This window comes from Wyeomyia smithii, chromosome 1, assembly GCF_029784165.1.
Source record: "Wyeomyia smithii strain HCP4-BCI-WySm-NY-G18 chromosome 1, ASM2978416v1, whole genome shotgun sequence".
NCBI lineage: Eukaryota > Metazoa > Arthropoda > Insecta > Diptera > Culicidae > Wyeomyia > Wyeomyia smithii.
In genome coordinates this window covers 147,205,581-147,229,474 of record NC_073694.1, presented here as the reverse complement: position 1 = coordinate 147,229,474, position 23,894 = coordinate 147,205,581, and the positions used below count along the sequence as shown (strand labels likewise).

Here is a 23,894-nt window from a genome sequence, read left to right as displayed (position 1 = left end):
ACCGGTTTCATTGTTTAGGTAATCTTATGTAGTTTTTATAAAAACAATCAGAAATTTTTGATAAATAAGCTTTTTTAGATAAGAAATTTTTAATTTCTCTTTTAAGTTAAACAAACAATTTTTTTTAGAGTGTATTTTTCAGAAAGATAGAATTGTAGTTTTTATAAAAACAATCAGAATTTTTTTAAAAATGAGCTTGATTAGATAAGAAATTTTTCATTTTTCTTTTAACTTGAACAAACAAATGTTTTTAGAGTGTATTTTTCAGAAAGACAAAACTATAATCTACAACTTTGCCAAAGACGTCAGACCGATCAAACAAACCGTTTTGGTTTAAAATTAAAAAAAAACAATGGCACAAAATGGTATCGTTTGCCTATAGAAACGTTTATGCAAAGTTTCAGCCAAATCAAAAATCACAAGAAGGTTGTATGCAAAGCCACGACCGCAAGGTTGAAGTAGAATACTTTTACAAGAAAGATAACCAGGCTGCTTGCGTGTCAGTCATTTTTTCTAGTAAATAAACGTTGACCGTTCATTGGCCGTATTGTAATTTCTTTTTGTCTGATATTTGAATGCAGTTCATTGGTTATTTTTAAATTTTGTGCAAATGAGAAGTTGAAGTGCTGCCGAATTGTAATATGCACATTTAATACGACATCATTAAACGGGAACGGAACAAAGGCTACGGTTATGCAGAACGCGAATGCCGGCGCGATGCGATTCGCCTTACCGTGGTGAAATGTACAGCTCTTTTTAAGGCGAAGTAGAGCTATACATTTCAACAGATTTCGTCTTGCCGAATCGCATCGCGCCGTTATTTGCGTTCTGCATGACCGTAGCCAAACACTAAGCGACGCAAACACGTAATAATAGTCAGAGTATGCATGTAGATGAAGATAATTAACTTTGGATTATAGCGCAAAACGAGAAAATATTAACTCTTCAAATAATCATTTGTGTTCTTCAAATTTCAGTTGTTCAATTCAATATCCGATGAAATGTTTGTTTATTATCTGATGAAGCTCTTATATAGGCCAAATGATGCATTCCCAATTTACTAGGTCTATAACTCTGCCGACCGTGCTTGGGAAAGCGCGGTATAACGACTAATCAGAGGTCGAATTTTGTGTTTTGACAAGGCTTAAGAGTTTTCAATAGTACAATAGTTCGAATGATAAAATTGCAATTTCATGCATTTGGTAGGAATCTTAGAAGATTTTCTAATCGATTGCTGCAAAAACGAAGGAAATCCATCGAAAATTATTTATTTATATTTATTTATTTATTTATTTATTGGCATTTGAAATTTTTCTCGCTTTTTTCAGTTTTAGATTTTCATTTTACATCCCTATGTAGCCGAACTTCCTGAGAGAAGTATTCTAATTCAAAACTAAATCTTAGCACCACAGTGTATTCATTTATCGTCCACCCAAAAAAATATGATCCTTGAAAACAATAATTAAAAAGAAATAATTTTTTTTTTCACAAAACTCTAACTTTTATTTCTCGATTCCCTTATGATCAAACCGGTTTCATTGTTTAGGTAATCTTATGTAGTTTTTATAAAAACAATCAGAAATTTTTGATAAATAAGCTTTTTTAGATAAGAAATTTTTAATTTCTCTTTTAAGTTAAACAAACAATTTTTTTTAGAGTGTATTTTTCAGAAAGATAGAATTGTAGTTTTCATAAAAACAATCAGAATTTTTTTAAAAATGAGCTTGATTAGATAAGAAATTTTTCATTTTTCTTTTAACTTGAACAAACAAATGTTTTTAGAGTGTATTTTTCAGAAAGACAAAACTATAATCTACAACTTTGCCAAAGACGTCAGACCGATCAAACAAACCGTTTTGGTTTAAAATTAAAAAAAACAATGGCACAAAATGGTATCGTTTGCCTATAGAAACGTTTATGCAAAGTTTCAGCCAAATCAAAAATCACAAGAAGGTTGTATGCAAAGCCACGACCGCAAGGTTGAAGTAGAATACTTTTACAAGAAAGATAACCAGGCTGCTTGCGTGTCAGTCATTTTTTCTAGTAAATAAACGTTGACCGTTCATTGGCAGTATTGTAATTTCTTTTTGTCTGATATTTTGAATGCAGTTCATTGGATATTTTTAAATTTTGTGCAAATGAGAAGTTGAAGTGCTGCCGAATTGTAATATGCACATTTAATACGACATCATTAAACGGGAACGGAACAAAGGCTACGGTTATGCAGAACGCGAATGCCGGCGCGATGCGATTCGCCTTACCGTGGTGAAATGTACAGCTCTTTTTAAGGCGAAGTAGAGCTATACATTTCAACAGATTTCGTCTTGCCGAATCGCATCGCGCCGTTATTTGCGTTCTGCATGACCGTAGCCAAACACTAAGCGACGCAAACACGTAATAATAGTCAGAGTATGCATGTAGATGAAGATAATTAACTTTGGATTATAGCGCAAAACGAGAAAATATTAACTCTTCAAATAATCATTTGTGTTCTTCAAATTTCAGTTGTTCAATTCAATATCCGATGAAATGTTTGTTTATTATCTGATGAAGCTCTTATATAGGCCAAATGATGCATTCCCAATTTACTAGGTCTATAACTCTGCCGACCGTGCTTGGGAAAGCGCGGTATAACGACTAATCAGAGGTCGAATTTTGTGTTTTGACAAGGCTTAAGAGTTTTCAATAGTACAATAGTTCGAATGATAAAATTGCAATTTCATGCATTTGGTAGGAATCTTAGAAGATTTTCTAATCGATTGCTGCAAAAACGAAGGAAATCCATCGAAAATTATTTATTTATATTTATTTATTTATTTATTTATTGGCATTTGAAATTTTTCTCGCTTTTTTCAGTTTTAGATTTTCATTTTACATCCCTATGTAGCCGAAATTCCTGAGAGAAGTATTCTAATTCAAAACTAAATCTTCATTAATTCATTTGTTGTCCTTATAAGGACAATTGTTCAATTTATCATTGATAGTGAGAACTAAGGCGCACGGTCAACACAATGAGAAAGGTGTTTTCACATTGAAAACTAGACACGGCTTTACTGGAGGAAGTGTTGGCAAATGCATCTACCGCTAATACCACCGCTATCATACGAAAGCGCGTCGTTTCATGTGGGGAATATTAACAACGAAAAATGACGCGCGTCTAAGCATAACCCGAACTGTTTCGCCGTGCTGCTCCCATTTACCTTTACATCGGCCTCAGGGAAGTACCGGCTGCATCTGCATCTACCGCTGAGGCTGTCACTATACTGCTATTGGTACTAAAAGCTACTAACTCTTCAAATAAGTGTGTTATTTGTTCTCAAAAGAACAATTGTTCAATTCAAAATCGGATTTACGCAATTGCATCTCTGTAATATTACCGACAATAATATTCTTCTGAACAAACTGATACAACTTTCCCATTAGGCCTCTGCCATAATAGATGCGAAAAGTGACGCGAACCGATTCGCTCAGCTGTAGGTTAATGTACAGCCATCAGTAGAGCTGTACATCAACCTACGGCCGAGCGAATCGGTTCGCGCCGCTTTTCGCGTCTACTATGGCAGAGGCCTTCGAGAAAGTTGCTGGCTGATGTATTCACTTCATGCAAGCCTGCTGCTGATGCTTCCCGCTACCACACTGAAACAGCATTTTAGTGAAGGGAGTGTCGTTGCATCAGCTGACCCTGCTACTATCGATGCTGATATACCCGCTGCAACAGCTACGCTATGCATAGCCATGCCACAGTTGTGGCCGCTATACGCTGGCCTAACTGCTGAGCAACTGCAACGCTATCCGTAGCCATGCCACAGTTGTGGCCGCCATTGGTATCCGCTGTACCTGAATCTGCTGGCCCTGCTGCTATCGATGGTGAGATCCGCTGAAACTGCTACGCTTATCCACAGCCATGCCATAGTTGTGGCCGCTATCCGCTATCTAAGGGAGGACTGCTGTCGTCGCTGTTCAGAACTACTATGAGCGGCTTCGACTAAAAGAGGCTCTTATATAGGGATGAAAATAGAAATTAATTATTTTACGTACGTGGTGGAATGATATAACTTGAAAAATATGTGTGACTTCATTCTGGTTCAGAGCGATCATTTGATAAGCTCCACCTCTTTTTTCAGTTTCTAAAGTTTTTCCTCAGTTTCGTAGCACGGATGTACAAAAATGATTTCTTGTCGAACCGGACCGATAGCACTCTTATTGAAGCAACAAAATAACATGTTTTGTGTCGTGTTGCGCAGCTTCGTTGAAGAAAATGTTCCCGTCCCCGTGTCGCATGTAAGCAGATTATTGCGTTCAGTAGACAGTAGATAGTGTATCCAGCGAATAAACACCGATGGTGCTCTCACACACGCAACGGTTTTAACCCGTATCTTATTGCGGTTTGTAACATCAAGCGATTTCGTTTGCTCGCTGTTGCGTGTTGCATCATGTTGCAACTTGGCAGCTGGGAGACGACGAAATTCTGTTTATGCTGATTGATTGAATCGACTTCATATTAGCTCTGCATAGTCGAACTAACTGCTTTTGTGAATGCGTACTGACAGAGCAGTTTATTATTCAATGTCGGTTATGCTGATCGCAGCGTTTGCGCTGCCCCTACAGTGGGGAGTTTACTAAAGAAAGTAAAAATTAGACAACTACAACAGAATTTGATTGCATCCCGCACAGAATGTCTGCTTGTGTTGATGCCAGAAAACTATTAACCTTCAATTATTTTTTTATTTGCCTTAAAATAAGCATTTTGCTGTTCAAAATCGGTTGCTAATTACAATCTTTGAGCTGCCCTAACATTGGGGGAATTAAGATACAAGGACAACATGCACTGTGGAAGCTATTTCACATTCAGTAAATTAGACGGGTGCGACAAATTTAAATTGCTAGGATGCAACACAGAATACTTGCTTGTCTTGACAAAAATTATTAACTTTCAATGACTTGTTTATTTGCCTTCAAAAAGGCATTTTGATTTCCAAAATTGAATTTCCTGATGGCAAGCTTCATGCTGCCCCAACACGGGGGGAATAATGGCTGTCTGGCGACACACGCTGAGAAAAACCGCGCTGCTCCTGAGACGTGGTGACCAACCACAGGGCTAGTGCTGCTGCTAAGGAAGGACGACTGCTGTTGTCGCTGTCTAGAACTATTATGAGCGGCTCCGGCTGAAACAGGCTCTTATATAGGCCAAATAGCATGTTTTCAATTGCAAGGTATATGATTCTGTCGACCGTGCTTGGGAAGCAAGCATATAACGACTAATCTGAGGTCGAATTTTTCGTTTTGACAAGGCTTGACTATTTTCAATAGTACAATAGTGTGAATAATAAAATTACAATTATCTTATTTTGGGAAGAAACTTAGAAGATTTTCCAATCTATTGCTGTAAGAACGAAGGAAATCCATCGAATACTAACCGATTTATTAGCATTTGAAATTGGACATATTTTTCACTTTTTTCGGTTTTAGATTTTCATTTCACATCCCTATGTAGCCGAACTTCCTGAGAGAAGTATTCTACTTCAAAATGACAATTTAAAAAAATATTAAAACTGGGACATTTTTTGTGGAACATACTAAGAGGCTCTCACAAGATAAGAAAATATACTCAGGAAATTCATTCATTCCATTATTGGCTCTGCTTGTGTCATGCATGCAAGCAAAATGGTAAAAGCAGTTCTGGGCAGTAAATTTCGATATTACTAACGACGGTTTTGACAACGCTAGCGTTAACACAATTTGAATAATTCATATTCCGTCAGATCCACGATAAAGATTATCAAAACATTCTGCTTGACAATGTTCACATTGTTTTGGCGAATTTAGCTGAATGCGAAATACACTAGCGTAGTTTTTCATGCGGTTTTCTACGCAAATATTGTTTTTGTTTCTCGTTTATTTCTAGCGGCATACTTTTAATGATTTTTTTTAAATCGTTTATTCAGAATGTCTTTGCTCTTTAGTCTTTTTTGGAAGTATTTACCATACATCTTGAATAAAAATTTACAAGCGAATTTCATTTACGTGTTTTCTACCCATCTCGTATCAGCCGCGTGAAAACTCCAGCGTACAACCGCCGTGTAAACGGCATCCAAGTAATCGAAGTGGAACGACAGTATGCTTGTTCTAGTTTTCTTACTTTTCTACACTCGCTTTCGGTATCGATTTCTCACTCTCATCCCGCCTAGGCCAACGTGTTCTTCGAGGAAACAGTGGGTGACGATTTTTATACGTTCCGTGGCTTCTAGAACATTATAATGATCGTTCAATTAGGAATTATGTCTACTGTAATGCATAATTGCATCATGAATCGATTTTTTGTTCAATCTCTGTTCGGACGAATGTTAAATTCGTCAATCTGTGAACTTGAAAAATACGCGCGAAAAATTTATCATGACACAGCAAATAGCAAATTTATTAGTTCTTCTGGCTCTGGTTCATCCAGCTCATCCAGCTATAGTGCTGAAAAAAAAATCAGCAAATCAACTCAAATTTTTGTTCTAATCTGTATTCCGAGCTAACGTATTCCATGATGTAGATTGACACCAGTCGATGATTTCGGATTCACTTCACAAAGAAATCGCGTGTTTTCTGCAATAATTGTCTCTTGATTGGTTCCAGGTCGTCAGCACAGGTCTCTCTGATTTATTTCGAAATAGAAACCAATTGCGATTAGATCCTCCGTGGCAAGGGTCCTGACTATAAATAGTAGGCAATGTTTGCCACACTGTACCAGAAATGAACATTCGCAAATGATTGCTTCTACATAAATTTTTCTCGTTACTATGTTCATCGGTCATTGGGCCTATTCTTGTATGACCTTCGAGAAACAATATCGACTCCAAATAAGCTACCCGTATTAAATCAACTGCATGACAGCCGGATGCAAACACACCAATCATCAAAATATCGCATTAGTGTCAACAATCCATTTTCCGCAATTTTCCCATTTTTCTCGGTCAAACTTTTCAACCGATCCCGCCTTCCTTCGTCACGATCGTTGTCGTTTACTGCTGGAACAGATTTGCATAGAATAAAAACGACAGGATGACCTGGTTCGATTGTTTACTTTCATTTGTATGTCTCTATATAGTCGTCTTTGTTTGATCAATTGAACTAACATAAAATTTATGCGAAATGGAAGTCATATTTTTATGTGTGACTATAAACGTTCTGCTAATATTGCTAGTTGCTTCGGCTAACTGCTAGGAGATGGAAGAATAGACAGTGGGTAAACGATTGCTGATGCCGTGCAGACAGACGCTGTCATAGGACTTATCTTTCAATACTGGGGTGCCTGCTCCCGGAATGATATTTAGAATTTACACTACTATTGCATGCAATTCGGTCCGCCTTCTGCTATGGAGCCTTCCCAGGCACCTGCAGCAGTAAAACGGCAATAAAAAGCGTGGAGGAAAGATTGTTGTGTAGCGTAACCATACCGCTTCGTCAAGTGAATCACACGAGGATGAACTATTTTACCGTTGCGCGAAAAAGCGAACACAAACTTTTCCTTGCGGGGTAAAAAAGGCAACACTTTCGAAATGGTGCGAATAAGAACTTTTCGCTGACTATTTACACTTCATACAGTTGAAATGGTATACATTTGTAGTGAAAGGGCGGGTCTAATTGGTTTCAGCTGTTTGTGTGTTTGCATTTGTTTTATGTCATCATTGGCGGTAATTTTTTTTTATGCTGAACTCCGCAGGTATGGCTTGACCTTCGGTAAAGCTAATCTTTTTACTGAGAGTTGTATATGCTCAACATAAATGCATAGTAGACATGGCGTAGCTAACCGTGGGTTTTCGGTTTACCATTTTTAATCTTTCTATTCCCTCATGTGAACAAGTGTTTTTAATTTCTTATTATATTTCTTTTCCGCTTTATTTAAGAAATACAATAAAGCAAGTTGTTTGTACCATTGAAAATGTCATACTTATAGGCGAATAGTTGAAATTTATAAAAAAAATCGAATAGGGTAACCACTCCTATATTCATCTCAGTACCTATATTCATCTCATCACGCCTCTTTGATCAAATTATCGTCAAATTTTACCATATTTTCAACGTGAAAATCTCAGCCACTTGAGAAAATCGAGAAGCAAATAGATTTACTTTCAAAAATTTGTAGAAATTTGACGGTAAATTAGACAAATGAGAGAAATAAGATGAATATAGGTGCACCAAGCTGTTGAGATGAATAATGGAGCGATTACCCTATGTATTTTAGGAAATTTTTTTATTCAAGCAGCTCCATCCTAAAAATTTTTCTTATTTTGAGTTTTCATTCAAATAAAATGAACAGATGTTTGTTCCATATTTTCTTTTTTCTATAAAAATTTTGTATCTTGTGCACCCTTTGTGATGCAAAGGGTCAACGTGAAAGTCTTCATCTTGAGTGACTGCTCACGTCAGATTACTGTCGATTTTCTTGATTATTTTATTGTGAATGCCACTGCTGCGATATGTCACGGGCTTCCAAACCAGCGCCTGTTTGCAGATTTTATTTCCTCAGACGATATCGATTTTTTATACCATCGATGATGAAGCTCGGTATTTGAGATCCAGTTGTGAAGCTACTAGGTCCGAATTATATATCGCAGGAAGATCGTAACAGTTAAAAGCTTAACCATTATGTACTCGGCAATTATAACACACGTAAGTACTCGGCAGGGTACCCGGGTACCCACCAAAATGAAATGCTTCTTACTTCCACAATTCTTTACCGATTTTCGATCTTGACCCGTCAAAAGATTGGAAAATTTGTCTATTTTTAGTATATGGGGCCGGAAGAGCCATTGGTCTTTATATGGTTCCCATAAGTCCGGATCTTCGGGACCGTGTTCAAGGTCGGGAATCTGCTCCGAAATGGCCATTTTGGACAACTTATCAAATGAACTCAAAATGAATGAAAATCAACTCCTGGAGTGGTTTTATGAATTTTGATAACAATGTTGGTCGGTTTTATCGACAATTGTACCAATTTGTCTTACCGGAACATGCTCCCGAAGATACGGATTTACATGAGCCTTATGTGGTCATTGGTTCATGTCAGTCTCTGATTCTAAAAGTAGATCTATCTAAAAGTAGATAGATTTTCCAATCTTTTGACAGGCCAAGATCGAAAATCGGTCAAGAAATAAAAAAGCAAGAAGCATTTCATTTTGTGGGAACCCGGGTACCCTGCCGAGTACTTATGGGGTAAATAAAATCGAAGCCTTCCTCTTTGACTCACCCTCCTGCTATACACAGTCTGATGATGGAAAATGGTTTATTTCCATTAGTTAGGAGCATTCCATAAGGTTCAACTGGCTGAGTTGAGGTCACCTTGTTTTTTTAAAGCAATAGAGTCTGAAAAGGTACCCGGGTACCTGCCGAGTACATAACGGTTAATGGTGATAAGTTGCCAAATTAGTCCAGGGTTCGCTCCGCAGTCAATTGCACCCACCATACTTACTTTACTTTTGCGGCGACAGACTGACTATTGATCCATTGCCGAATCCAGAATACGTCGCCATATCACTTGATCTTGGACTCCCATCCTCCAGTCCTTCTCTAATACCTAATAACCGGGCATCCTCGTCGACAGCACACATTTAACGATCGACGTCGACGGCTTCTATCGGCATTCCTGTTAAATATAGCTTTTGCTGCTTGTTTCTCCGGCATTACAGTTACGTGCCCAGCCCACTAAAGCCTGCTGTGTTTTATACGCTTCCACCGTTTTATCCACCAATTCACAAGCCTGGTACACTTCATACTTCATGAGACTGCGCCATGGTTCATGGTCGTAGAAAGTCACCAGAAGAATCAGTGTTTTATAGAAAGCTAGTTTTGTACGGATTTGCAGGGTGCAGGATCTCAACTGGTTACGTAATCCATAGAAGGCCCTGTTTCCCTCTTATTTTTCTTATCTCACGGCTCTCCCAGCTGGTCTCGAGGTACGATGCTGGCCTAAAAGCCAGTCGTCGTAGGTTCGAGCCTTAGCTCGGGAGAGTGTCAATAGGATCGTAGCGCTAGCCCCGCAATTGTACACTTAACAGTTGGCTGCGAAGTCTGTGTTTTATAAACAGAAGGTCGAGTTCCGATACGGAATGTAGCACCAAGGCTTCGCTTTTTTTGTAAGATTTGGACCACTGCGACCATTGTTTTGATCTTTTGTGGTTTTGTGTTTTGTGGTTTTGTGTTTTGTTCTCTTCTTTAGTCTAGGTACTCGTAGCAGACATATCACTATTGATGGAAGTGATCGTCGTTGTCATATCGCACCCTTTCTCCCAATTAGGCACTGAATTTCGTATGAAATGTATTACCTCATTAGGATTCGCAGACCAGACCTCAAAAGGCTCCAAAGTTCCTTTTCCAAAGGCTCTTATTCTGCGCTGTATTAGTGCACTGCAGTGGCAGAGCAAATGTTCTGCGGTTTCACATTCGAACCCGCAGAGACGACAAACTTCCAATTTGTTTCAGGTGATGCTTACTTGGACAGTGTCCTGTAAACAGTCCGGTAATTGTTCTTAGTCCCTTTTTATTTAAACTAAGCAATTGCTGGCTTTTCTTGACGCTTGGTTTTATAAAGCGTTTAGACTAGCGTAGCCCTACTGAGCATCTCCAGTTCTCTTGTATAGCCCTATGTTCCCAGGTTTTCAATTCTGCTTTCAAGGCGCTTGATGACACCCCACAGAACGGTTCTGGGCCAATGAAATCGGTACATGACCCCTGTCTAGCTAACGTATCGGCGTTTTCATTGCCTTCCACTCCGCAGTGACCAGGAACCCAGCATAACCATACTTGGTTCCTTTCTGTCACTTGTTTCAGTGAAAGGATGCACTCCCATACTAGCTTAGAGGTACATGTGAAGGCTTTTAGTGCTTTAAGTGCTGCTTGGCTATCAGAAAAAATGCATATGTTAGCATGCCTGTATTTCCTAGCCAAACAGACTTGTGCACTTTCATAAATTGCAAATATTTCGGCCTGGAACACTGTAGGCCAACGGCCCATTGGTATCGAGATACTTATCCCAGGACCATTTATACCTGCTCCGGTTGAATCATTCATTTTTGAGCTATCTGTGTAAAAGACGACAGAGCCTTGTCGGATATTCGGGCCACCTTGTTCCCAAACTTCCCGTTCGGTCTCTATGATTTTGAAAGGTATTTCGAAGTTCGCTTCTGTATTCATCCAGTTTTCGATACCTGGTATATGTTTGCTCAGCTAGAAATGTTTGAGGATTGCCAGCTGGCCTGTCTGATCTCCATCAGGTACTTTTTTAAGGCGTGTTAGTCTCAATGCACTTATTTCCGCCTCTAGTTGTACTACCTGGTGGAGTGGTAATAGATGCAGAATTGCATCTAAGGCTTTTGACGGAGCACTTTTCATTACTCCTGTAATTGCATTACAAATTAGCCTTTGCAACTTGCCAAGCTTGTTCTGTGTTGACCTTTCTTTTGTTTTAGGCCACCACACTAGGCATATGTTATTCTTGGTCTTATTATTGCCTGGTACAACCAATAAATCAGACTTGGCCTTAGACCCCATGTTCTGCCAATAGCTTTGCTACATGCCCAGAGGGCACTCGTAGCTTTACCGATGACATATTCAATATGTGCATTCCAGCTGAGTTTCTGATCCAAAACCACTCCAAGGTGTTTGGTCTCAATGTAAAGCATAAGTGTGGTTTCACCCAATTTCAGGCTATCTATGTTATACCTTCTCTTCCGAGTGAAGGGAATAATGGTTGTTTTTGAGGGGTTAATGGTCAGCCCCTCTCGTTTACACCATTCTAAAGTGCAGTTCAGAGCTAACTGCATTCTTTCCGATACTATACTGTCAAATTTGCTTTGCTTTATTTCACGGCTAACTTAATTGTCGCAAGTTACTAATGTATTCCGGTAAATGAATCCATCGACTACTTCAAATATTTCCCCATCAATCATCATCGCAGTATCAACATCCATCGGGCTATCACGCTCGCTCTCTACCACTCACCCTGTACTTCGTTTTGGCAGAGTTCATGTCAAGCCCTGATTTCGTAACTTCCACGAAACATAGGAGTATGTGAGGCTTCGGAATTGGTGCCACTTTCCTGTACACCGGCCCTTCGTGTAGCACCTTCCAATGTGATGTTGGACAATAAGTTTGACAGTCCGTCACACTGTTTAAAACCATCTAACGTCACGAAAGCGTCCGATAACTCACCGGCAACCCTGACGCAACATGTAGAACCGTCAAGGGTTGAGAAACCATGTTCGAGGATAATCCGCCGTAAATCATTTCTCTCAACTGAATCGAACGCTGCCCTGAAGTCTATGAACAGATGATGAATCTGCAAGCTGAATATTCGAGGATTTGTCTCAGGGTGCACATTTGGTCCGTAGTGGAGCGTTTCCCTCAAAAATCACATTGGCATTTGTCAACGAAGGTTTCATCTGTAACGACCTCAGTCTATGGAAAAGGATGAGGAAGAGAATTTTAATTCACGTTATTCATCGTTAGTCTTGCCCCAATAGTGGTGTTTTTTTTTTGTAAATCGGACATATAAGACACCCCAAAAAGTGAAAGGGCAATTCTTCATTAGACCACACTTTAAAAACATGGTCTGATGGATGGCGCAACACAGCTGTTCGCTCCCGACTTTGAAAAGATCGGTGGGAATCCGTTCTTTCCAGCTGCCTTGCAGTTCTTCAGCTCTTGAACTGCTTTCTTCATCTACGAGCACGGCCATTGGTCGACGCGCCTTGAGTCACTGCGTCGAATTGACAGCTCTCCCATATTCCGTACATGGGCGAAATGTCGTTTAGGATATTTCGAGCAGCCTTTTATTCTTCATTTGAAAATCGAAGGAAAACGATAAACATTTTTAAAAAATGATATATTAGACTGGTATAGTTTTGGGACCCCATTTTCGCATAATTCAAGTGTTTTCTGCCAGATTCTTGGAACTAGAATTTAAGGTTTGGTTGTATTTGATGAATAGAGCCTGTTGTGTGAAATTTTCATCAAGAAAGTATGATATCATGTCAAAGTCGTCCTACATAGTATTGTATTTTATGTGTGTCTTTTTATACGTTCTACCGTGATGGTTGAATAAAAATAAGGCTAAAGGAACCACTCACCCTGTACTTCGTTTTGGCAGAATCCATGTCAAGCCCTGATTTCGTAACTTCCACGAAACATAGGAGTATGTGAGGCTTCGGAATTGGTGCCACTTTCCTGTACACCGGCCCTTCGTGTAGCACCTTCCAATGTGATGTTGGACAATAAGTTTGACAATCCGTCACACTGTTTAAAACCATCTAACGTCACGAAAGCGTCCGATAACTCACCGGCAACCCTGACGCAACATGTAGAACCGTCAAGGGTTGAGAAACCATGTTCGAGGATAATCCGCCGTAAATCATTTCTCTCAACTGAATCGAACGCTGCCCTGAAGTCTATGAACAGATGATGAATCTGCAAGCTGAATATTCGAGGATTTGTCTCAGGGTGCACATTTGGTCCGTAGTGGAGCGTTTCCCTCAAAAATCACATTGGCATTTGTCAACGAAGGTTTCATCTGTAACGACCTCAGTCTATGGAAAAGGATGAGGAAGAGAATTTTAATTCACGTTAGTCTTGCCCCAATAGTGGTGTTTTTCTTTGTAAATCGGACATATAAGACACCCCAAAAAGTGAAAGGGCAATTCTTCATTAGACCACACTTTAAAAACATGGTCTGATGGATGGCGCAACACAGCTGTTCGCACCCGACTTTGAAAAGATCGGTGGGATTTCCAGCTGCCTTGCAGTTCTTCAGCTCTTGAACTGCTTTCTTCATCTACGAGCACGGCCATTGGTCGACGCGCCTTGAGTCACTGCGTCGAATTGACAGCTCTCCCATATTCCGTACATGGGCGAAATGTCGTTTAGGATATTTCGAGCAGCCTTTTATTCTTCATTTGAAAATCGAAGGAAAACGATAAACATTTTTAAAAAATGATATATTAGACTGGTATAGTTTTGGGACCCCATTTTCGCATAATTCAAGTGTTTTCTGCCAGATTCTTGGAACTAGAATTTAAGGTTTGTTTGTATTTGATGAATAGAGCCTGTTGTGTGAAATTTTCATCAAGAAAGTATGATATCATGTCAAAGTCGTCCTACATAGTATTGTATTTTATGTGTGTCTTTTTCTACGTTCTACCGTGATGGTTGAATAAAAATAAGGCCAAAGGAAGATTTTTTTTTCGACAAGTAGGTTTAAATCCCTACGAATGATAAGTCCTAATTGCGAAAGCAAACAAATCCTAACAATTAAAATTTCAATTTTTCTAACAGTGTTGAGAACTCACCAATTGTGATTGGACACACATACTCATTATTTACTAATATTTATCATAAATACTTGAACTACTAACAACCACCCCTTATTTAAAAAATAAGTCCAAAGGAAGAGTTCAAGAGCTACTTGAAGCTAAGTATCCCATTCTCTATTTTCATACGTTTGTTTAGTTGTTGTTTATATAACTAGCACCAGTCAAAAATATTTGTTTCCATAAGAAAGTGCTAGAAAATAATTCTAATTAGAAAATCTGACACCTTCAATGTCCGTACAGTAACGGTACACCTTCACAGTTAGACATTGAAAGTGTCAGATTTACACCGTGTACCAGTAGTCTAGTTTTGATCGATACTTTTTAGATACCTACAAAGAAAATTAACCTTTATTTCGAAAATAAAATAAATTTACGAGCAGAAATAAAAAATAGTGCCGAATGGCGATAAATAATGGTTTGCGACATGAATGTGATTCATATACCAGCAAGGAATGACTATTCCATTGCTTTTCAATGAAATGGAGATGATTCAATATTATTTATGCTTGTATGCATTGTATTTATTGTTTAGATTTTACGTTCATGATTTTTTTTTTTCAAATTTGAATTCAGCACATATGTGAAACGCAGACATTCGTTTGATGTTGAGAAACGCATCGTGAAGCTTTAGCAAAATCGTCCATACGTCATAATTCAGATATTTTTTGCAAACAGGGGAACGTACAGGTCATATGTTGTATTCATATTGGCAATTTCATTTTGTAAAATATAAAAGAATTAAGTTGATTCAGGTGTTTTCGTCAATTGACTAGTTTTTCACTGAGTAATACACTTTGTGCTAAATGAAAAAAATTTCTCTAGCTTTCTGACGAATGTTCTGTACAGGCAAGTTTTAAACAATTCTATTTTGAGCCAGCGTGGCACGAATCCATAACAACTATATTTTATTTATGAATAGTTTGGCATTTTGTCAAGAAACTTGGTTGACACATCTGTGGGGTTGAAGATGACTAACGTTTGCGGTAAAAAATGGACTTTTTTGGATGGTGGTAAAAAAATAACTAAGATAGATAACTGAGTTTGATACATTTCTCATGAAAGGTAATTATGTTACCTTACTTGCAAAAAAAATTACGCCTTGCGAGCGGCCTTCCAGGCAGGTAACCGGAACATTCGCCATGGCTGACGAAAACATGCGTGGGGGCATGTTTTTGAGTTCTTTCTTCGTTTTAGTCATAAATTCCTTCTCAGTTTCGCGTCAAAATTATTGGAGTAGATCTTACGCTTCAGGCTTGCCCAAATAGTAGGAGGGTGGTATTCAAGACACGACCGCATGACGTTGACTACCGTATTCTTATTTTCCATTGAAGCAAATAGTAGAGGGAATTGCAACGCTTCTTTTACAAAACTTCTGTAACAAAATTTCGAGGCACCAAAAGGTACCAGTTGCCGATTATTCTCGTTTACTGGTTAGTCCGACCAGAATTCCAGCCATTTTAGTATTTTGCAGTAGCCATTTATTACTAACAGCCACCAGCATAACGGGTGAAACCGGCACGAGATGACCGGTACTATTTTGTTTTTCCTCCTTTCAGCTGCTAACACCTAGCGCTGTCGTGAAATTAACATCAACACAAACATGCATTTTTGCAAGGTATTTCCGCTAGCAGCAGCATTTTGTAAAACAGAAAATTCAACTAACCGCTTCTATTATAAAACTGCGAGGCACCAAAAGGTACCAGTTGCCGATTATTCTCGTTAACTGGTAGTCCGTCCAGAATTCCAGCCATTTTAGTATTTTGCAGTAGCTATTTATTACTAACAGCCACCAGCATAACAGGTGAAACCGGCAAGAGATGACCGGTACTATTTTGTTTTTCCTCCGTTTAGCTACTAACACCTAGCGTCCGTATGTAACCGGTACGATTTAGTAATGAAACTGATGGGGTGAAATGTTCGAACGATACGTTTTATACCAAGGCTTCGTCAGATAATTAGAAAGAAGGAGGGGCTACATAGATGATGAAATGGTAGAGACAAATGTTTCTTGAAAGCTGCGCCGGCCGCTGTCGTAATATTAACACCAACACAAACATGCATTTTTGCAAGGTTTTTTCCGCTAGCAGCAGCATTTGGTAAAACAGAAAATTCAATTAGCCGCTTCTGTACCAAAATTTCGAGGCACCAAAAGGTGCCAGTTGCCGATTATAGTTTCCTGGTTAGTCCGTCCAGAATTCCAGCCATTTTAGTATTTTGCAGTAGCTATTTATTACCAACAGCCACCAGCATAACGGGTGAAACCGGCACGAGATGACCGGTAATATTTTGTCTTTCCTCCTTTCAGCTGCTAACACCTAGCGCTGTCGTGAAATTAACATCAACACAAACATGCATTTTTGCGAGGTTTTTTTCCGCTAGCAGCAGCAATTGTAAAACATAAAATTCAACTAATCGCTTCTATTATAAAACTGCGAGGCACCAAAAGGTGCCAGTTGCCGATTATGGTTTCCTGGTTAGTCCGTCCAGAATTCAAGCCATTTAAGTGTTTTGCAGTAGCCATTTACTACTAAAGCCACCAGCATAACGGGTGAAACCGGCACGAGATGAGCGGTACTCTTTTGTATTTCCTCCATTCAGCTACTATCACCTAGCGTCCGCATGTCACTGGTGCGGTTCTGGAATCAGAATGATGGGGCGCCGGCCGCTGTCGTAAAATTAACACCAACAAAAAGATGCATATTTGCAAGGTTTTTTCCGCTAGCAGCAGCATAAACATCGGAAACAGAAAGTGACAACAACAATAACAACAAAGTCAGATCGATTGTATCCGTTAGTGTCGACTGTGCTTGGGAAGAGAGGTAGTGATTGGCTGCGCGGTATGATTTAGACAATCGATATTAATTACCAATTTTTCAATAGTGTATCTCAAACAATAGTTTGTTTTTGTTACATAAATTTAACCGTAAAAGAATTTCTGATCGTTTGATGCCAAAACCTCGAAAACCTGATTATAGATGACTGCAAAATAAGCGCTCAAAACCTGACCACTTTTCTCTGGTTTTCCCTGGTTGAAATACTAGATTTTCAAATTCAGGAGCCTAACTTCGATATAGACGTTAGTCAACGTCAAAATCTTCCATGGGACATAACTTGGGGACGTTGGGCGGGTTCGCAAACTTGGGTACCACATCGGTATTCAGTCGCTTAATCTCCTCCAACAATCGCCTTGAGTAATCGGCTGACGCCAAATCCGGCCAAAACACTGCGTCTTCGGCCTTATGGTATTTTTTAATAAATGACGCAACTTCCGTTAGGCACTTCGTACTGTAAGTTCTCCCTTTCACGGCCAGTCCAGAGCGAAAGAAAAGCAGCTTTGACATCCCCTTCTCGCTGATTGTTAGCCACAGCAGCACCTTCTTGGGGAACGTGGTGTGTAAAATAACCTTCATCTCGGTGCTCACTTCCTTTGTGGGAGAACTAAAATTCGAAGTGCCCTGCCAGTTGTTGCCATTCAGGGTAAGACAGGTCTCGTTGTCCATCACCATCACCACGTCGCGATTTGCCGAGAAAGTCGATTTGACTATTTCATTTAGCAGCTGCCGCTGCGTCATTGCCTACAGCTCCGAGACCGGTGGACTGGCCGCTTCCTGACATGTATGTTCATGCTCGCCAGCTACAATTGGCTACAATGGCTACAATCGATTAGCCTCAGGTCATTGTCGAAGCCACCCCCTCCCCTCTCCCTTCACAGTCATCATACGATCAAAGTTTGGACTTGGGGTTGTTTACCCCGGCCGGTAGCTCGTAGAAGCCTCGTAGTGCGCATCGATGAAGTTAACGATTTCTGGGATTTCTTCGAACCTCAAGATATCCTACGGGGTTTCAGGGTCAAAAGCTTTCTACTAGTCAATAAGGCCAAAGAGAGGGACTCTTGAAATTCATAAATCTACTCCAGGATGATGCGTTGCGTAGCAACACAGTAACATGATGTCTCTCCAATGGTCGCACACAGTCCGATCCCCTCTTTCAGCGACCTTCATTAGGAAGCCTTGCAGCGAGTCGGCCGAAAATGTCGTGGTGTCCGAGATTTTCATGAACGGGAAAACTATTGAATGAACGGGAAACAGTTGATGCAGCATGTGTTAAGGTAGCATGGGGTCTGCCTCCTGCCGAGATTAGGTGACTATCAACAGCACCTTATATTGTTCTGTGCGATGATTTAGCACTTTCTTTTTCCTAGGTTTCTTTAAAAAAATATGCTATAATCGAACTTAACGTCGAGGTCTGCGTGACCCTCTGTTCAATAAATCGTTTCAGTTCCTTTTACAGGTAACCAAACAGTAAATGATTTCTTAGTTTTGTCAAACATGCCTTCGTAAAATTATAGCACTAATTATTAGTGCTTAATTTGTGTTTTAAATTAGCATAATTTTCTGTCATTTTTCCGCACGCACAATTATTAGCTCATGCAGTTTGTAAATAATATACTAGTCAATTAATTCCGTAAAAATATTTTGAAATAGATTCTGCGCAATCGAATTTTTATTCACAGGTCCTAAATAAATACGGTGTAATATAATTTTTGTTCATAGATCAATTTAGTATGTACACTTCGTTTTTAGAATCATAATAATAAGTCACGATAAACTTACAGAGTTGTAACCAAACTAAAACACATACATTGTAGTATATCCAGGAATAGTGTTCTAGTTGTGACCTAATAAAAACCTTAAAGTATTGGCAAAATTTGCTTCAACATTGGCATTTGTAAAGAAAAATTAGGCAGTAGATAGTTTATACCGTTGATTGACGAAACGCTCCGAAGGAATCGCAATAGGCGAAAGAACTCATAAAACACCGTTGGCGTGTCTCAAATTTGATTGTATATACTGAAAACTGTGGTGGTATGTGCATAAAATCACCAACCAATAGTTTTCCCGTATTAGTGTACATAATTAGACGAAATCACGAAATGGAATAGAGCCTGCTCTAGAGTTATTTACATCGTGATAATCGGCACTGTCTGCCGAAACAAACTTTATCGTCTAGTAAAAATGTGTCTCTCCCACAGGCGATTGTAACAGTACAAAAATTATATTCACAGCATAACTAGCGGAGAATCTTTTGGTACACGCGCAGGCCCTGATTACAATCGAAACTACATGAAGACAGCGATCTATTAGCATTGATTATAGTTCTTGTCAAGATTGAACTTTTTGCATTGACAAAAATGGTAAGCGAATGCTTCAATCGAACCATAATTTTTAACGTTAGGTTCGCGTGCTATGGAATAATATATATTTAAAGCATATAGTAATAAATTGGTAGTTTAATAATAAACTAAATTTTGCAACTCTTGAATTGCTTTCAAGCAACAATGTGTTCCATTTTTAACACCACAATTAACACCTCAACTTTTATTAAATATTCTTCTGTGATGTCAATTTTTTATGAATTAATATAAAGTATAATTCTTTGGATATTCCCCTTCATGTGTATTTAGGATCAAACACCAGTAGCAGCGAAGGTAAATTTTGGTGAGGTCAAAGGTGGATCCCCATTGCTCGTTCCTTTGCAATCATCACCCATTGTCCGTCCGCCATATGCTAGGCCCGAAGGAGCACCACAAATCCAGGATTTTAAAGTTAGGCAATCAGGCGGAGCGGGCCAACAATTCATTGCTTTCAAATCGCCTCAAAATCCGAACATCAAACCACAGGTTTACTATCAACCTGTAACAAATATTACGATGAATCAAAATGGAGCCGGCTTGCAGCGACCGCCGAATCCTGCAATCCCATCACAAAACATGCGTCCAGTAGCTCCACCGATGGTTAGACCTGGACCCCCTCCTGGTCCGCGTTTGACTGGACCCATAGGACCCACAACACCCAATATGCAGTACCCCAGTTCTCCAAACCCAAGACCTCCAATTCAACCATCTCTTACGGCACAACAAACAATGCAGAGACCACCAATGCCCCAAAATATGCGTCCAAACACGCCCCAACAAGTAAGACCGCCTGCTGTAGGACCACAGAATATCAGACCACCAATTGCACAGCAGAATGTCGTTACCAACAGTAGTCAGTTTATCAGACAACCAATGCCGCAAATTCGACCCCCCGGTGTTGGACAACCTTCGCCGCAAATGCCTAATCCAAACTCCCAGGCAATTCGTCCATCGCCTATTCCTCAGCAAATAACGAGCAACAGGCCACCATCTATGCCATTTAGATCTCCTACCCAAAGCAACACTCCTGTGGACCAATATGGATTTGAAACACCAGATAATCCAAACCGAACTCAAATTGAACATTTGGGCAGAGTAGACAGTCCTAAAGGCTACGTGTCAACGGATGATGACGAAGATGTTGTTATCGGAAAAATTACACCACTACCAACATCGCGATCCCCAGAAGGTCAAATCAGTCCAACGGCAAAGAACTCCCCTGCCGTTCCATTGTACAGGCCAGATAGTCAAGCCTCTACTCATTCCAGACCACCGTCTGCTCTAGGAAACTTCCCCAGATCATCGGACCTGAGAAATTCACAACCACCATCACAAATGCTACAGTCCAACGAAATCATCTACAAAGAAAAGCACTCCACAGACAAGCCGCTGGATGGTTTGGGTGCAATGACTAGAATGAAAACCCCATCACCGGACGAACCGAGCGCGGAACATCAAAGAATTTCCAATCGAACTCCCTCAATCGATAATTCGTTCAGTTCTAGCAGGTCTGCGGATTCGGGATCAACACCAGCGCAAGAGTTTGTCACGACGGGCAGACCACGACCACCGATTTCCAGCACTCCAAGCACCGAGCGAGTTACCTTTGTTTTGCCTGCCGAAACAAGCGATAGCACAAGCTCGGATATTTTGCGGAAAACACCGGTTCCGCCAAATTTTCTTAAAAAGCCCGACGCGGAAACGCGTAGCCGAAGCCCTTTTAAGAATCACCTCACGGTTGGGCGGAGCTTCTCACCCAATGATAATAGTAAGCTATTTTGCATAGTTATAACTTGTTTTTTTTCCTACGTTTTATGTATAGAAACTGTTCTCCTTTTACGATATTCTAACTTAGAGTGTAAATTATCTTTATTAGTGCACTAACGTGTTTTCTCTTGTTGCAGAAGGCGATAATGACAGTGGAGTAGATGAGTCGACTCAAGAAAAGGTATAGTATACAAAAGACATACACGGAGAAATTAAGTTACCTTAGTTAGGTTAAAATTACCGAAAACAATTTTGGATGCTGTTTTTTTAATCTAAATTGTCAAAATTGGCTAGTATTTTAATTTGTCAGTACATTATTTCACTTCCCAAATTTTCATATATTTCCTAAAAGTCATTGGTTTTAAGGCGCTTGGAACACTTAAAGTGATAAAGCTCAATTAGAATTATGATAAATCTTGCACTTACAGAAAAGTCTAACTTTTTCCCATCTAACGTAAATTGATGCTGTTTGAATACTTTATCGTTTAGTTGAACTGAGTAATTTAGCAATTTGTATTTCAGTGACAAAAATCATTACAATATCAAAATGCAATTATTTTGTCCTATGTTTTTGTACATGCATTGATGAAAGATTTTGAAAAGCTGTCAAGTGTGCCTCCGTAGAGCGCACCCTGGAGGATCGGCGTCTTGTAGAGCGCAAATTTAGTGCGGATCTGTAGGCTGGGGGATCTAAACTGACTACGCAATTCGGCTCATATCGTTATCACACGTTGCGAGTGTACTAAGATAAACAAATTCATCAACCACTCCGAAAGTATTCCCACAGACTAACAGACATATGACTTCAAACAAATATCCAATGAAATCATCTTTCGGATGATTCCAGTACTTTATGTCAGTAACACTAGAACCATCTGCTGCCGTGTTTGCGCTGCGTCATGTATTTCGACATCAGCGCTAGCGTTACTGCGTGTGTCAAATAGGGAACCACAAAATATGTATGAGATTGCATGACAGCGCCCCGGGCGGCGTTCTCGCGCGATGACTGTTATTCGATTAGAAATTGCATGTTATCACTGCATGTAAACAATAACTAATTATTATTGTTGCCTACTAAAGATAAATTATATGAGCGGTGCACCTATTCGAGAATATTTGAGCTAAAATTTGAATTTTCAAAAACCACGTGTTTACATGCATCGATTATGCTTCAAAAGATGCATCAAAACGTAAAAATGCAAAGCTTGCTATGTTTTTTTTGCAACAAAGATCCGCTATTGATCAACATGACATAAATGAACTTACGTTGAAGTTGTTTTGTTCCATGATTTTATAAGTTTCTACAAATTCCACAAGAAATTTTTACTGCCGTGTGTGCAGAGTAAATGGACAATTCAATTGGTGGTAATCTTGCCGTGAGATGTGTTGGGAAACGGCAAAAATTCGAAATTTACTTGTCGAAAGTAAATTTTTTTGGCAGGAAAAACTGATAGAAACCTAGTTATCATAAAATAAAGTCTGCTGTAACATATAAAAAATAAAGGTCTAATGTTGTTTTAAAAGTTCAGTGCGAATTCCAAAGGTATAGTGGTATAAAATATGAATTTTAACGGCAAAACCCCTTTTTTCAAAACATAATCGAACATAATCAGATAGCTCAGTAAAATTGAGAAATAGCTACCTATTGTCTTCAGCAAAGTTTTTTGTTGTGTTATTTTGAAAAACTTTCCCAATACGGTAATAAAAAATATTGATTTTTAGAGAAAATATTTTTTTTATCTCACTTGCAGGGGTTTTTTTTTATTTACTCTAAAACTTTCCCGGAGACAGTATTGCTCTAAAATGTAACGCTTATGAGAAAATGACTTTTGACCATCTTTTTTTATTTCTGGACCACAGTGCGTCCCATTGCTTCATACCTTCCAACACCACAAAAACCGATGTCCTGACACATGATGTGAAACCGTCAAGAGTCTCACGTACCAGCTTAACCTAATCCCCGCGAAGAGAAATTAGTTTTTGCATCGAAAAATGGCATCAAACTCTTATTACCCATCAACCGCATACATAATTGGCACAAACTATATTGCATTTTGAAGATTTATCTGTTCTCTAACTGCTTTCATCGTTCAAAATTTCAAGTATAGTTGTTTAACTGTTATCAAAGTTTATAGGTCAGGTGATGCCATATGGCATCTCCCGCGGGGAAGGGGTTAATCAGTTTTGTTAGAAAACCATGTTCAAGCATAAACTGACAAATCGTTGCGTTTCACTGAATCGTACGCTACCTTGAATTTTATAAACAGATGATGTGTCAGCAAGTAGTGTTCTCGAAACTTGTCGAGGATTTGTCTCAAGGTGAACATCTGGTTCTTTGTAGTTCGTCCCGCTAGGAAACCGCACTCACTAGCAAAGGCTTCCTGTAACAGGCCCAGTCTATGGAATAAGATATATATGCGAGATTGAGGGGGATTAAGCCTCGATGATTGCTACAGTCAAGTGTATGTATTAAGGTGGGGAAAAATGATCGATTTTCCAGAACCAAGTTTTTTTGGTTCCTTTTGGGGCCCCACACCACCCTAAACTTACCGGGAGTCGATTGGTTTTGTCTCCGCTTGGCG

General features: G+C 39.3%; 1 protein-coding gene across 10 annotated transcripts in view; it reads left to right on the top strand.

The window, feature by feature from the left end:
• LOC129718322 (uncharacterized) overlaps positions 1 to 23,894 on the top strand; it is a 99,923-nt gene that overhangs the window by 25,649 nt on the left and 50,380 nt on the right. For 4 of the 10 annotated variants that reach the window (XR_008726870.1, XM_055668984.1, XM_055668986.1 and 1 more), the window contains exons 1-3: positions 19,409 to 19,545; positions 19,816 to 21,313; positions 21,450 to 21,493. Coding sequence is in view for 6 of the 10 variants with exons in the window: in XM_055668984.1 (XP_055524959.1) it covers positions 19,543 to 19,545; positions 19,816 to 21,313; positions 21,450 to 21,493 (1,545 nt within the window). In the remaining 4 variants the exon portion in view is untranslated. Of the gene's footprint in view, positions 1 to 19,405; positions 19,546 to 19,815; positions 21,314 to 21,449; positions 21,494 to 23,894 lie in introns of those variants that run through there. The other 6 variants (XR_008726869.1, XR_008726868.1, XM_055668985.1 and 3 more) reach the window with 4 other exon arrangements.